Source organism: Syngnathus scovelli, chromosome 21, assembly GCF_024217435.2.
Source record: "Syngnathus scovelli strain Florida chromosome 21, RoL_Ssco_1.2, whole genome shotgun sequence".
Taxonomy (NCBI): domain Eukaryota; kingdom Metazoa; phylum Chordata; class Actinopteri; order Syngnathiformes; family Syngnathidae; genus Syngnathus; species Syngnathus scovelli.
Genome location: NC_090867.1, coordinates 6,728,462 through 6,744,996, shown reverse-complemented (window position 1 = coordinate 6,744,996; position 16,535 = coordinate 6,728,462). Strand labels below are relative to the sequence as shown.

At 45.7% G+C, this 16,535-nt stretch overlaps 1 protein-coding gene across 12 annotated transcripts in view; it reads left to right on the top strand.

Moving 5' to 3' along the window:
- fbxl15 (F-box and leucine-rich repeat protein 15) overlaps window positions 1–16,535 on the top strand; it is a 79,220-nt gene that overhangs the window by 951 nt on the left and 61,734 nt on the right. For 7 of the 12 annotated variants that reach the window (XM_049758335.2, XM_068649500.1, XM_049758332.2 and 4 more), the window contains exons 2-9: window positions 258–414; window positions 581–1,083; window positions 1,175–1,346; window positions 2,610–2,819; window positions 2,902–3,001; window positions 3,086–3,171; window positions 7,355–7,433; window positions 11,616–11,765. In XM_049758335.2, coding sequence (XP_049614292.1) covers window positions 258–414; window positions 581–1,083; window positions 1,175–1,346; window positions 2,610–2,678 — 901 coding nt within the window. In that variant the 3' untranslated portion in view covers window positions 2,679–2,819; window positions 2,902–3,001; window positions 3,086–3,171; window positions 7,355–7,433; window positions 11,616–11,765. Of the gene's footprint in view, window positions 1–27; window positions 128–257; window positions 415–580; window positions 1,084–1,174; window positions 1,347–2,609; window positions 2,820–2,901; window positions 3,002–3,085; window positions 3,172–4,914; window positions 5,655–7,354; window positions 7,434–11,063; window positions 11,310–11,615; window positions 11,766–16,535 lie in introns of those variants that run through there. The other 5 variants (XM_049758342.2, XM_049758340.2, XM_049758341.2 and 2 more) reach the window with 4 other exon arrangements.

The window sequence follows — 16,535 nt, the reverse complement described above, 5'->3', positions numbered from 1 at the left end:
CACACGTCTTTATCGTTTACATTGAAGTAACTAGCGTAATTCTGTAGACGGCGAAAGTACGACATAATTAACAACACCTGGCTAAAAAAAAAATTGAAAACAAAATAAATGTTCAGGCAAAGCACAGGTACGTAACTTCATTACAGTATCAAAGTACCTGTACCTGTAATGAAGTTTTTGTTTAACTGTATTGAGCAGTATTAGTTCTATTTTTCTGTAATTCAATGGTCAGCTACAACAAGTCACTTTGTCTCCAGCAGGTGTCGCCTTTTCACGTTACCATGGGAGGACGTACTGATTGCACATATTTTATCCTATTTACCTTTAAGACAGCTTGTGGCCTTGCAAAGAGTGAGCAAGGAATTCCACATGCTCATTGGACTCTTCTTTGCCAAAAGTACGAGTCTTGAGCTAGTAAGTAGTCATATTTTTTCCCCTTTCTCTCTTTCTCATGTGACTGTCCATCAGGGCTGGACAAACGTTTTTGTAGATGACGTAAAAACAAACAAGGCTAACAAGAATAATAAGCCATTCTTTATTAAATATTATTTTACAAACTGAACCCATTATTTTTGCACAGGTTGGACCTTGCGTTCCAAAGGAGGCCTTTCGCTCTCTGGTGAAGGACAACACTGGTCTCCTCAAGCTGTCACTTGAGAGCTGCTCCTCCTGGCTGACGGACGAAGAGCTGCTCCCTGTGATCAGCCGGAACCGGCGTCTGCTGACAGTGGACTTGAGCGACTGCGTGGGCCTTACCCGCCACTCACTGGCGGCCTTGTCTTTGACTTGCTTACACCTACGGCACCTCGCTGTGGCCCGCTGTGAATTTGTAGATGGCCCGTCCCTGCGCAGCCTGGCCGACCACTGCGGGGAGTTGCGCTCGCTCGACCTCAGCGGCTGCTGCCGGCTGAAGGATGACTCCATCTGCTACCTGGCCAAGAAGTGTGTGCGGTTAGCCTTTCTGTCTTTGGCTGTCAATGAAAGTATCACAGGTGAGGCAGTGGAGGAGGTCGCCAAAAACTGCAGGGGCCTCGAGCATCTGGACCTGAGTTGCTGCCTGCGGGTTAGGGACCAAGCAATCAGGTATTATTATTTTTTTATTATTTATTTCATTGACTGGTTGCCCTGCAATATTTTCCGCCAGTGTAATCTGGAAGTATACTGCCCTTCGCAGGACAGTTACTGAATACTGCCCCAAGCTGCAGTCCTTGAAGGTGAAACACTGCCGCCATGTAACCGAGTCCAGCCTGGAGCCTCTACGCAAGCGCAACGTGCTTGTGGACATTCCTCCACCACCTGGGAGCCTTTCACTCGTTGTGCACTCTGGCCCTTATGTCAATATTCAGGTATAAAACCACATCCACAAAATTGTTCACATTTGAAGGCACCAAAAGCGTAAAAACTGTTGTAAACGAACCAATCTGATTGGATCGTTTGGTTAACATGTAAAAGTTGATTTCACCACGATTTCACCTTTTTGTGCCTTTAAACAAATGACTTCCTTCCAATTTTTGACTGTCTAAAATGGCTTCTGACACACACTTGACAACCAATGTGTTTTATGTTCAGAGAATTTTGATGCGCAAAACGTTTTGTATGTATATTGTATATATATTTGTTTGTATACTATTTAAAATTAGATTTTGTAACTATCCAGCGTGTTTGAAAAAAATAAAAACAATAAATACAGTCATGATATAATTGACAACCACTGAAATAATTAGAATTCTTAGAAATGCTTAGAAATATTCAATACACACATATCAAGAATGCAATATAAGAATAAGTCCTTTTTACACATACACAAAAAAATACTAGACAATATTTAGGCTAATTGGATGAACCCATTCGATGAGCTTTTTTGTGTTGGGGTAAAAAAATCTTCCTGATTCCAAAAGGTAACAGGCACTGATACACTTGTTCTTGATAAACAAGGCAATGCAAATAATTAGTTCTTTTCTTTTAATTATGCACTTCTTGTTGGGTTGAAACAAATCCTGATTACATTCATCATAGCATTAGAAATGAAATGAAATTCTACACACTCAACCACCTTTGTTTTTGTACCAAATCATTCTAAATACTGAGAATCGACTTGAATTGTTGTCCTACTACCAGCAGAGGGCAGCGATGAACCATAATCACAGTACTTGTAATGCTTTCATCATCCACTTTCAAGATAAACCCACTCAAAGCTTTCTTTTTAATTGCAGCTCCTCCTTTTAAAATTTACTGTGCGGCAATCAACAAAATCTAAAAGCAGTATTTGGCATTTTATACGGCACCTCCAAGAAACGTTGAGCTCCAAAAGCACAAAAGACAACACAATGGCTTTCCACCTGAGCCTTAATGACATTAACAAAGTTTCCATTAACGGGGCGCTCGAGGGAGACGGAGGCGTCCGTGCGGAAATCCACACGACGGAGTCGCTGATAAGACAAAATGAAACACATCTCCACAGGCCAAGAAGGTCCAGGAGACGCCAGTCCAAATTAGTTCTCGGCCCAATTTGTGGTTACTTCATTAAGTGAGCGACTTTAGCGCACGGGTGGGAGGTTACGACCTTTCCCATCATGCTTTCTAACAAAGTTTCCTATATGGAATTGTAGCAGCGGCTAAAGGTCATCCTGGGAAAGAGCTTCCTGAATCAGAGCGATCTTGCTCACCTCTGGATTTGAGGAGATTCCAAGTGGAAGTGCAAAATCCCGCTCTCATCTGCTCATGCGGTGGCCTTCCCTCAACAGCTGATATCCTCAGCGGATCAACTACCGTCCACAGCTTCGAGCCCCTGAAAGCCCTTCACCAACAATGGACAGCAGGTAAGACCCGAGTGGATCATCGGGACTTGAGATATGGACGTCTGTTAGCTGCGCGTTACATCTTTCTGCACCATCCGTCTAGATTCTCTTCCATCTGAGATAGTACGGCGGAATAGAAGTTGGACTTCTTGGAGACGTTTCACCTTCAACCCAAATCCATTCAACAATGGTGAAAGCCTCAGGTACGTGTTGATGCTAGAATGACCTAACTCAGATGAAAAGACCTCCAAGAAACAAACCAGGTTTCTTTTCTCTCTTTCCCACAGCTTAAACGGCTCTCCTTCAGCTATTTCTTAATATAATAAAAGAAACGATATTCCATGGCATGGCTGTTTTGCAGAAGCTCCCACAGGTACGTAATGGGGAAATCTAAGTCAAGCCAAGTAGAAAATTTATGGCCAGGGTGGTCCATAGTTAGCGTCATTGTTCACAAGCTAGCTGATTGTAATTGAATCTGTGTAAAAGTTGTATTGCAAACTGAGTCCCTAAATCACCTTCCCCGAGCTGAAGGATGATCAATACATGTTGATTGGCCCCTCAATGGAGACCACTAAGATCTGAGCCGTCAGGTTTTTTTTTTTTTGGGAGGTGTGGTCTACCTGATCCCTATTTATTATTAAATTGGAGTGTGACTTAAACAAAAATCCAGCATTGTCAGATTAGGTACGTCATTAACCTCGTCATCTCAGACTGGTGCTGTGCTAACCAACACTTGAAGTTCTTGTTCCTAACTTCTGCTTACCAAATTTACTTCAGTTTGGAGGAAGCTTCAGGGCGCTTCCATTAGACAGCTTTAAAAGCATGCCGAGTGCTCTTGAAAATGAGTTTCCACAGATGCACCCCGGTCTCCTCAGCAGGCCACCGGGGCTTTGTCAAGACTTTGTGCGCCGCGTTAAGCCAACCAACCCCCCACCCCCCCCAACCCTCCCATTATGCCGTATGCAGTCGGGCAGAAAGTAAAAGAACCTCTTCTGCAGTCATGAGGCCGCCGCACTGGTGTGCAACACAGTTCAGCGTTAGATATTTGTGAGTCATATAAACACAAGGGAGGCCACTGAGCTTTCACGAGAGAGCAAAATATAATTGGGGGATTATATAAGTGTCCAAATCCTCCACCGGGGATTGGATTTTCCTTCAATTGTGTGTTTTGGAAAGCCCTCACAAAAAGTGACGTACACTCAAATCACTATAGGACACTTTTAAGGCTTGAAATCAACTTGCATGATGAGATCTTTGCATTGTTTTTGCACTGTCAGGGAGGTTTGGAGAAAAAAAAAAAGAAAAAGATAACCGGAGCAAAATGGCGCCTTTACAGTGAAGCAGCCACTCGGATTTTATAAATATTAGAAACAAAGCCACAACCCTCCCCCTGTCGTATCATATCGTGTTTATTTATGGGGTGCTTAGACGAGCTCCTCCACCACGACAAATAACACCGGCGGTGCACTTAAGGGAGCGCGGTTCAACATTTACACAGCGTTGCTGAAATCAGTTTATGTATGGGCTCAATTGACTTAATGCATATAAAGAGACTAGATGCTATTAATGAACAGGCTGCCCTCGGGCACCGGCCCGACCTGAGAGCAAGCTAATCTGGCATGCAAATTAAATCCTGCCTCCGTGTGTGTGTGCCCGCCACTTTAATGCGGTCCATTACAGCGTTTGCACTTATTTATATATACGATTATTGAAGAATCGCCTCCGAAACAGACAGGTTTGCAAGCGGGTATCTTATTTGACGTCAGAGAAGATTTGGGTATAATTTCTGCGATAAAATTTTATTTACACTACATTTTGGGTTCAACATTTTAAAGAGAACATACTCGTACTGTCATTCATTTTTAATTTTGTGAAATTAAATGCTGAAACATTTCTAAATTTGCTCTGTAAGTAGAGATGGTAAAATGAAGCTTCAAATTTGCTTCATGAACCAGCTGTATTTTTTAAAAAATTTTTACTACTCTGGTTTGTTGGGTTTTTAACCCAGAATTTTTAAGGGTTTCCGAAAAAGGTTGATACAATCGAAATGAAACAGCCCCTGATTTTTCTTTATCAAAATTGAGTGAATTGAATATTTTCTGTTTATCTGTCACAGGGGGGGTTCCCTGACAAATATAAATAAATAAAACCTTCCAGGCGCAGGTATGCTTGAGTATGTGCACCTCATTTCAAGCACAATTAACTTGAAATGGAGTGCTGCAGGATCAATAGTCCCCATTTGATCCAGGAGGGGGTTGTTGGGCGCGATGTCACTCTATGGAAATGGCACACATATGGTAATTCCGCCAGTTTAACAACAACAACTCGGAGAATTTACTGTTACCACTTTTTTTTTTTTCCACGGCGACGGGAATAACAAACAGCGGGATGCACTTGGGAGCCATCTTCTCTTATCCCGGCTTCAATTAATCTTAAAGAGAGACACGCCATTTAAAGCTAATGAGCAGGGAGTAAAACTAATGCGTGTTGATACTCGGAGGAGAGAGTACGTTGCGAGATTTGATACTTTTTGACTGGAGCAGCTCGCCCTTACCACGCGACATAAAAAGCCAGCCCTGTTCCTTCATCATATAAACAACAAAAAACAGAGCGAGTCAAAGCCAATTCCCCGACGGGTGCTTATACGAAATGCAACTTTCAGGCGTCGTACTCGCCTCTCCGCAACCTTCCCCCGGCTCCGAATGTGGCATTTATTTGCAGGACTCCGTTTCAATTTAAAGGGAATGGCAGCCGAAGGAGGCACAGGGGACAGTGTCTCATCACTGCCACTTACCACTCTTATAGGCCTGCTGGCGGAGGAGGGAAACCTCAGCAGGCACCCCCCCCCCCCCCCCCCACACACACACACACACTTAAACAGTGAAGACCTCCACCAGTCAATGTCACGTGCGGCTCGCTGATAGCCTCGTATTCCCAATCCCTTTTTTGTGTGCGCGTGCACACGTTGACAGGTTTGCCGTGTCTTGAAGACCACTATATCAAGATCATTAAAGTAGTTCTTCGAGTCAACACAAGGTTCATTTTTCTTAGACCCACTATTTATATAGAATACAGAAATCTTCAAAAATATTAGAGCGGTGAAGTTGTGGTTATCTGTAGAGCTGTCAAAATTAATCCAGGCGATCGATTATCAAATGAAACGTTTCAAGCTCCATTTGAATCGTCTAAATCGTGTCAGGCTTTCAACAGTAACAGTAAAACCCGATGTAAACCGATTACATCAATTAATGACGCGAACGCTTAATATGGAGCCACTGAGAAAACAACCTGACCCCAAAACAACGTGACTTTCCCACTCAAGGACGTTCCCGGGAACGCTCTCCAAAAGACGACATACGGACGTTACTCGCCTAAAGGGTTAATTGTTGACGGAAGGCAAACAAACAGGTCCGAGAATAGCAACGGTACTTTTTTAGAGATTGGCTCATTTGAAATTCAGCATCGCGTCCATACAGGGCTGACGATGGGGGGTAAATTGGTGCTCGGAGATGAATTACTGAGCCAAAGGGAAGGCACACGTGGAACTGGCATGTAGGAAATACGCGAAATGTGTCCAAGGCATTTTTTTATTCCTCAGAAAAAAATCACTTACATTTTAAATGTGCACCCGTTTATAGAAAAAAACATTTTGTTCTCAAACTGTACCCAATGTGAACTGGACATACCCAACCCTGATTTTTCTCAGACTGACATATCCCCATCTTATGTTTTTTTTTCGCTAAAAAATCTAATTATAATAAAAGGCTATTTTCCAGTGAGACCAGTAAAATGGCACCACCTCCTCCACCAGCACGCTCCCCGTTTTCCTTCCGAGCGCCGTTCATTTTGATTTCAATTAAAGATCCTGAGTGTGACTGTTGGAGAGAAATTGCCTGCCTTTTTAATTAGCTAGTCTAAGTTGGTGGAAGCAATTGTTTTTTTTTTTGTTGGGTTTTTTTTTTCCTCCCCCCTCAGCACTTTGCATTTGATGAGCCCGCGACTGCCATTTTATTGCCATTCGTGAATATGCTCTTTTTTTTTCCTACCTAATAACGCATACAAAAAAAAAACCCTCCTTGGCTTGACTTTTCTGCAGGTGGGCCTTTCCCTGCATTGGCTATGAAGAGGTCAGCGCAGGTTTAGGACCACATGGCGCGGCGCAGGCCGCTGCCCGCCAGTCAATAATCTATTACGAAGCGGCCCATCGTCCCACCGCCCCCACCGGCCCCCCCATCCCCAGTGTGACTAATGCACAGCACAGAGATGGCCTCCCCGAGGTTAATGCTGCACCGCTGACCCCGTTCCCCTCCTGACAAACTCTGTCACCGCTTGATCGGGAAAAGATGCTCCTCGGCCCAAAAAGAAGGGGCTCGTACATCACGGCATATCATAGCAGTCCCCCAGATATCAAAACAATTCATGCCCCGAGTAGCTGCAAGCTGTGTAGACATCGTGACAAGGGACCAAGGTGTGACTTAGCCATTTGTGACAATGTTAAAATTCAGGCAAATCTGCTTGCCTTTAAAATCTGTGAACATATCTGCTTTCTATTATAGCTGGAAGACCATTTTCTTGGCCTGACGAGACCTATTGAGATCCCAGACAATCTCTTCTCTGATGGGGTTGGAGGTCCTGGTAAGTCTGTCACAGAATGAATGAAACTAATCTGACAAGGTGCCACTGTCATTGAGAACTTCTCGTTCCTCCTAAATATGGATCCTAAAAGGGACTCTTTGGAACGACCGCCCAACTCATTTGCATGCGGTGATATTTGCACTAGTTACGAGTCTCGTAAATGAATCGGTGCACATGGCACCCGCATCACGGGATGGAATGAGAATCCGTGCCATTAAAAACCACGTCTATTTGTGTCACCGTCGCTGTCTAATAATAAATCACCTGCCTCCTCCGCGAAAAGACGCTCGTCATTTGAAATTCTAGCAGCGGGCCCCGGTTTGGCGCTGGGCGGGGTCTCGGCGAGCAGACGGAAATTAGCCGCACCTGAATGACAAGGCAAAAAAGCTGCTGCTCCCAGAGGGACTGTGATCTACACACAAACTCCCTTTTAATAGACTTACACCTCATTTGGCCTCTAAAGCTTGTTGAAGGGTCCCAAAGGACCAGAGGGAGGGAGGCAGTGGGGGGGGGGGCCTCAGAGGTCAGAACCGCCGCTCGCTGTAAAGCAGCTGCGGTGAAAGTGGGAGCTTGATTAGACGGCCATTCACGCCCAGAAGGGGACCGTCGTGCGGGGACAATGCTGCAGTTTCCCTTGCAAAACAACAGACACCATTTTGGCAGGCCTGCCGAGAGCAATATGGACTCCCCCGGAGAAAGCCATCACTGTAGACCACGAATGGAAATGTGGATTTTTATCCCGTTTCGATTGTGCAGGAAGTGTCATGCGAGTTCATAAAGTCTTTAAAAATTATATATCTTCTCCAAAAATCCAACTCGCCAATTAGTGGGCTGTGTTACACACTTTGGAAATGAACTTTTCTTTAAATTCTACAATAAAAGCTCCCTCTCTGGCGGCACATCAAGTAAATTGTAATTGGCTCGAAAGAGTTGTAAAATGTATCGTGACAATTTGACGCACTTTACTTCACTGTTTTATAGAAATGTTTAAGGGTTTTATTTTGACACGCCAGCTTGATACACAGTTGGGGGGGGGGGCTTTCCCGACTGCATCATGGATTTAATATGGATTTAAATCTTGAATTAATTAATGTTGTAAAATAGAGCCTGGCGACAATAAATGTCAACAAGCAAACATTCTCAAGGACACGGGATGATAAACCGGAGATCCATTGTGTTTATATGCTTAGCTTGATGTTATCGTTGCTACTTTCCTTTCTCCCCCCCCCCCCCCTTCTTTCCTTTCAATGACATCCCACAGCATTGATGGTTAATTAGACCTCTTTGCACAGCTCTTTGGGTTAATTCCAAAAAAAGTGCGGGGGGTGTAAAGTTTGCATTTTAAGTGAGGCGCCGTGCGGCATCTTTGCTTCCTGAGTTGAAATGCAGTCGAGGTTAAGTGGTCCCTGGGCTCGCAGCACCTATCTCAGCCCAAACATGACAGCTGGGGACTTGACTGTTGCTATGGATATAGCAGCCCCTCCTTCTTCTACTCCTCTTCCTCTTCATCCACCCCCAGTTACTTGCAAATGCCCCCGACTGCTCATTTGAGACCATACAAGTCCTCCCCGCTTGCTTCGTTTCCGTGTTAACACGTCAACTTCGGTGTTGTTCTGCCCCGTTTCAAAAGTGCACGGAAAATGGCTCCGGGTGTACTCAGACGCTTAGCTCGGATTTGGAGCTGGAAAATTTCCTAGAATGGGCTCCGGCACGATTGAAGTGGTGTGTCTTTCCACCATTAAAAAAAAAAAAAGAGAAGCACATCATCATGGTAACAAGACTCTTTCTAAGAATTATAATTATTTGGATCATCTATTTGAAAACTGCGGCCTTCTTCTTGCAAGCTTCTCAATGGCCGCCATTGTTGTCATTGCAACTTCTCACGTGCCCTAAAAAAAAAAAAAAGACTTTCTCCAAACTTTAAATCGACAGCTTTGAGTTCGAGTTCTCCGAGCATCTCCTCGTGACCCGTGAGTCCCAGCTTAGGCTCAAATTTGGGACGGCGTAATGAAAGGATCACGGCAAGACAGCAAGTATGTGATGAATGTTTAAATTGGTTTAGCCGCAAGGCCGCCGCAATGGCGTACATCTCTCGCTCGGATGAGTCGGAGGGTCTTTTACGCTCATGACCGTAATCCCCCCGCGAAAAATGGGCATTAAGTGAAAGTAATTGCTCTCATGAACAAATTCATATTTTATTATCTTTTCATCGCCACTTCCAAGAAGGGTGAGTTAAACTGTTAGCTAGCACTCAAGTTGTTGTCTGATTTGGACATAAAAAAAGCAGGTAGCTCGATTTTTAGCGTACCATCCCATACCTTGAATTACACTTAATTTGTGTATTTGTGGTTTTACGGTGTAACAAAAGTTTTAAATGCTGCATCAGAAACTGGAAATCTACATAATACTCAAAAGTTAGCAATTAATCTCTGTCCAGTCTTGAAAGTTGTCAAAGTTGCTCGTGCCAGCCCTTATTTGCCCGGAATCCTTCTCCAGGGCAGAACGCCGACCTGCTGAGAGCACACATGAGCGGTCCACCAAAGGGCCCGAATCCTTCGAAACGTCGCCCGTACCCCCGTTCCAGCCCTCCCCCACTGTCCCACCTGCTGACATTGCATCCATCTTGCCGTGTGTTGGCACCGCGCAGCAGCAGCAGCTCGCCTTCCCTCCGGAGCCTGTAGACCATCACGCCGATTAGAGGAAATTTGTACCTCAATATTGTCAACCTCCCGCTTTCCGTGCCTGCGCCTGCACAGAAGGCAGGGCCAGACATTTGGGCGGCGGCCAAGCACATGTGTGGAGCTCGACCCCCCTCCCGCCGCCGCTCCTTTCCAGCTTTATAGCCTCCCGACCGATGGGACAAATACCGGGTGGCTCAAAATGAACTTATCTCATTTGGACCACAACACGTCGCCTCAGGTTATAATGTTGCGCCGTTCCCGGCGAGGCGCATGAGGGTCAATTGTACGTTTCCATCTGAACCGGGGAGTGCGAAAATGCCAGACAGTGAATTTGGAACAATTTGCCGTATTGACTCCCTTTAGTGTAAAGTATCAAGCTCGTATGACACCGCCGTTTGTATGTATTAGGGAAAAATACCGAGGAGGAGCTAGTTTATATGTCAGTGTTTTCTCTTAGCTCCCCTCGAGTCGTGGATGCCCGACATGATTGATAGCCTGGCGAGATGATCTCCAATACAAAAGTCATTATTGAACAGCAGGGCCCGGGCTGCCGTTGCGGGTCTCCCTTTGATTTAAGTAGTATATTTTCATGATCTATAAAGAGGCCAGCTGGAGAGAAAATGGTTTGCTCTCAAACATTTAGTGTCTATAAGCCATCGCGCTCATGATTGGGGAAATGATTGCTACCCCTTTTTACGCCTTTTTTTTTTTTCCTCCTCTTTTCGTCACGCTCGCATCCGTCGCGCCGAGCAAATTGGTAATAACCGGGTAGATTAACCCCAATACAATGCTGATTAACATTAGCTTGCTCGACTAAATAAATTCTGCAGGGAGTGTAATTGAACTTATCGGGAATATTCAAGCACGACTGTAATCTTGCTCCAATTGGGTGCGCGTTGGCTTGTGTAAACGCAGAAAAAAAAAAGTGTTAATCACGCTTTTGTTTTAGGGCACAAACATGGCGACTGAAAATGGAAGATGAACGTCTCCATTTTACAGATTTGTGCAGTTGTCGCTGTTATGGCGCCGTCATTCGGATGTACCCGGTTTGAAACGCCTCGGCGTTTCCTAGCAGCGCTTTTCCTCTTGACATGCAAGCAAAACATCTGCAGACATGAATCTGTTCACTGGTCTTGATCAGAAAAGTCTGTTGTCGCACTTCCGCACGGCGTCATGTGGAAGTGAATGACAGGTGTGAAAAAGTCCCTCAACACTGAGGACTTGCGTTTTAATTAAAAATATACATCATTTGGTATATGTTAGATTTATCCTTTTTTTTTGGAAATACAAAGCTTTGTCCACGCCATGTTTCTTTTCTGCCCAAGTCAGCCAAAGTCTTCCTGCGTCAGGTTAATCAGGCGTAATTTAAAATCCAAAATTCCTGACAGGACATTTTCAGACCCGCTATCGGCGGGAATGTTCTGCATGGCTGTTTGGATCAAAGACTGGTTATCTCTTTTATTGAGCTGTTCTAACCTCTGTCCACTCTCATTACGGACAGGAGGCAGTGAATTTCCCGGCCAATCAAGACTAACGGCGGCAGACAGGCGCGGGGCCGCGACGCTTTAACGAGGCGCGACGCAAAGGCACGGAGAACATTGCAAACACGCCGGCGGATCAGCGGATCACCTTAAGGAAATGATTTGGAAAGGTAAGCTCAACGTTACAACTACAGGAGGAAATTATTCTAGTAGTTGCACACCACAATTATTATTTTTCAAGACAGGCAAAAATATTAAAATAGCGAAAAGAGATTTATTTCTAAATACACGTTCTTCTTTCGAAGATATTATAAGGTTACCTATGCGTATTATCGCCATCTACTGGACTTTTGCGGAATGTCATCAATGGTGCAATTATGTGTGGGAATTAAAAAAAAAAAAAAAGACCTATGTTATGTTTTTGGTTAAAAATGGCCAGAGTGAGGTTGCGAGGTGAATCTTTTTTTTTTTCGTTTTGACGTTGAGGCGCACCAGCTGTGTTTATGGATTCCCGCTGCACCTGCTGGGGTTACTGAGCGAGTGCAGTGAGGGATTAAGCGCAGAGGCGCCAGGGGGTACGAGGGCGGCGGAGGGGGCGCCGGAAGGGGCGGAACATGGAAGAACGGCACCTCCGAAGGCGCTACAGTTTCAAAGTGTCACTTCGTTGAGATTTTGGGGTCCCGTTTTGCCGGAGCCGGGCTCCTTCTTGATTACGACGTTGACGTTTTACTCGGGAATGAAGCTGATTAATGTCGGCGAGCGTCGAAACGCACCGCTCAGCGCTTCTCGTGATCACCAGAGATGGATTGGGAAAGAAGGCTTTCAAATTGAATGTACCTCTCCCCACTCGGCCCACTAATTGTGCCATTTACCACCACTTGAGTCAGTGACCGCCGCTATTTAGTCAAACTAATGATGATGCACAGTCAGAGTCATCCCCTGATAATTAAACTCGGGCTCCATCTCTTCTTCGGTATTAGCGTTTTTTTTGTTTTTTTTTTTATTTGGCCAAATTAACAGTCGAGCGGGAGAACAAATCGAGTCACTTAGTTCCTTTAAATTACTCGTGGTGTTGTTAGCTGGGAAATGACTCCCTCCCCACCTCACCCTTTCGAATTCCATTTCCTGTCACTTGTAATTGATTGCGCAAACTTGACATTCTTGTTTTGAGGGTTCGGGCAGGTAAAATGATCAAATTGATAGTTTTGTTTTTCTGGCCTCCAATGTTTTTCATTATTTTCTCTATTTCACTACTACTGATAGATGATTCTATTTTACCTGCCCACCCAAAATCAAACCCAAGTGAAGACGTTCCAGCCCGTCCCTGAAAACGCACCGCATTTGTTCCACGGCGCCGTACCCGCGCCAAGCGGCGGGCCTAAGTGAATGAATAAATAGGCTGATGTTGAATTTTCCCCTCACTTGGCTCTACTGACACAAATAGGATCTACAGTACTTTATAATGCTGTTAGGGGGAGGCGGCTCTCGCTGCTGTCACCTCTCGGAGGACCTGCGAGGCTTTGCTAGTCTAGCCTGAAAGGCTAAGTGACATCAAGCTTCGTTATTATCATCGCATGCCGCATTTGTAAGTGGTTAGGCTGCAAATTGTGATGAAATAGGCTGTAGGCCCGCTTCGGAGCTGGACTTTGTGAAATATTGGGTAGACAAGAATGACTCGGATCCATTTTTCCCGGTGTGGCAGCGATAAGAAATAAACAAAAAACAGGATCACATGTTGACCCGGGGTGCTCACCATCACGAGGTGACCCACCCACCCCCGATTTCAAAACACACACATACTCTCGCTCATATAATGAGGAGGAAAATCCCTTGTTGGCGTCAGCGTCAAATTGGGGGAACTCAAGTCTCGTACAAAAGGACCGACAAGCCCCCCCCCCCCGACCCCTCCTACCGCGGTATTCTGGTCAACTGTTTCTCTGTCACGTCAATTCCTCGGAGGTTTCATATGACAAAACACTCGAAAGTTGCTTTGTCCCTCCTCCTTGTCACGTTACACTCCTTACTTCTCCTCCTCCTTCCTCCTGTTTGCGCTGTCAGCCCATAGCCTGGCACCTGCTCTCATGTTCCTAATTAGTCCCTTTTAATTAATTATGCGCGCCGTCTTATAGCCGGAGACGTCTCCGGATGAACAGCCAGTACATTAGGTACACCTGCAGAATCCAGATGACTCAAATAATTCACTGCGTATTCAGGTGTCCTTAATGTTGTGACCAGTGAGATGCGTTTTTTTTTTTTTTTCCCGTCATGGTGAAGGCACACCTCACGTCACCGTAGCTGCATCCCAGCTGTTGCTGCCGCCTCGGCATCCTCCTGTTACATCGGGATGCACGAGATGCCAAACAAAAGCTTCCATTAAATATTTACCCGACCCCGTCGGCGTATCACAAACGAAGAAAGGTCAACACGATCGCTCGTTGAGACATCAGGACCAAGTGGATTGTTGTCGTTAAAAAAAAAAAAAAGAACGCACTAACTAAACTGAAAGTTTCCGTAATAAGCCCGGCGTTATTGAAGCAGCACAAAACCAGTTGAGTTGTTTTGGGAGGCGTCGGCGTGACAACTGATTGCAAGCAAAAATATTTGTCCAGGGCGGGAATAATTACATCTGCTCCTGCTTTGACTTGGGCTTGCTTCCTGGAGGACCTGTTTGCGGAGACTCAATGACAAGAAGTCGAGTTGACGGGCCCAGAGTGAGACAGTTAAATGCCCCCTTGCTGCTCTGGATAATTAATAAATAAAGTACCAGGGGAGTCCTGTCATGGCTTCCTCGATGACAGGGGGCTGTCTCCAGTGCGCTAAAGCATTAAATGACCAATTCCTGTCAGACGAACTTCCACCGCACTCCCCCGACGCGCCGGTTCTCATCGCCGCCTTCGCCCCGTGCACACGCGCCCGTATCGCTTTCTTTCCGACGAGAGGCGCTTCGCCGACGGTTTTCTAGCGACTGATGGCTCTAGTTCATTTCTGCCGAATTAATTGGTCCCTGAATGAATTGCGTTGACAGGGCAATTCATCATGTGTTTGGCCTGACAGTAAGCGGCGGAGGAAGGCGGGGGGGTGGCGAGGAAGGAGCAAGTCCGGGGTTACACGGGGAAAAAAATGGGGGTTGATGATTCTGCATCCCACCCTCCCTTCTCTTTCGGTATATTTCCCAGCTGCCCCAGTTTGCCGGGGCCGAACGCCGGGGCTGACAGCTGATTAGAGGGCCGCCTCTGTCTGTTTTGGAGGGACCCCTCCCCATTTACGAGCCAGTCAGGTAGTAAGCGCACGACCACCAGCGGCCGTCATGTTCGCTAAGTGAGGCCTTAATTGCGTCATGTGGCAAGCAATTTATTTACTGGCAAAATAGTGACGTTAGTCTTCACCTGACCTCTGACCTGTCAATGCAACCAAACATTTGTATTTTTTTTTTCCATGCTCACTTAACAGCTCCAGTCAGTTCGACTGAACAACTAAATCTGACCTCCATCCACGCAGATTTTAATTGGGCAAGATCTCGCCGTCCATCCACTACCTTTTAAGTCTTTTCCTTGTTTTCTTCTCACGCTAGCATGTCAAGCACTTATCCGGCCAATCAATGCTCACTCATTAGGAACCTCCCCTCAAGTATCCCGCCGACGTCCTCACACCGAGTGGAGAATCACCTCATAATTGGTGCTCAGGCATCATAACAAGCTAGGCTGCCCCGCTGACACGTCCGTACAAACAGGTCTAACACGCCGATTGATGGATAGCGGAGAATCGTATTACATATTGCCACATCCAATTAGATACAGCACATAAAGCAGCACATCCATTCCGCCCTTCCCACCCAACAGCCGCTCGAGGAATATGAAGATGTGAAATGCATTTTCATATTTTCACGCCGTCGTCTGATCGTGTCACAGGCGGGAAAAAAAAAAAAAAAAAAAGGATAACATCCTGAGGATTTATTGTGCATTTGACACGCCACTAACCAAATTAGCATTTGGCCGTCGCAGCATACTCAAAGCGTGCTCGAGCACACGCGCCAGTCAGCAGTTAGAAAGGTCAACAGTAGTCCTGACGTAAACCTACACGAGTCGAGAAGACGGCACCGAAACTTGGGCCTGTGTCGCTCGTGTCACGTTTACATCTGAGAAACAAAATGGTCACACTAAGTATATTCTCCATATAACAATGAACAGCTAATTTACTATATACTATCTTTATGTAGATAATTTCGTTGAATTGGTCTAAAATCAAATCAAATAATCTTAGCCCATCAACCAAAATGCTAACGCTGCTATCGTGAGACCTTACGAGTTTCCGAAAGTATGCCGGCCCGATCACCGCTCACTAAGGCGTAGGTGGGAATTCACGATGGGTTGCTTAGCGCTACCGCGTACAGTAGGTGTGCTTTTGAGGGCTCGAAAATGGACTCTTACTGTACACTTAGTTTCCAATAGCCCACTAAACGTCCCATTAGAGGCCCCGAGGCGCTGTCACATGTACGCGGCGCTTTTTATCGCACGCCCAAATCCTCCGCCAATTGCACACGGCTAATCGAGACGGTGTCCGCCGGCTGTAAATCAATAACGACGTAACTAAGTCGTACCAGGCGGAGGGATTAGGGCGAGAAGAAACGAGTGAAAATCAGCTTCCAGAGAGAGGGGTGGTGGGGGGGGAAGGGGTAGGGGGATTTCACGCATAAATCTAGCGGCTGCAACTTAAGCGCAAATTGAATTCTGAGGCGACGGGAGAGCGAAAAAAAATTAATTCAACTTTACAAAGCGGTGAGCGAGAATGTGAGAGGGAGAGAGAGGGGTTAAACACTTTATGCGCTGCTCGCTGATCCGAATCGGAGAAAACATTCCGTGGCTCCCGCCTCTGAAGCACGTGATCGCCGTTATACCTGAGAAGTCGCTCTCATTTGTCTCTAAACAGGCTCGTTAGTCGGG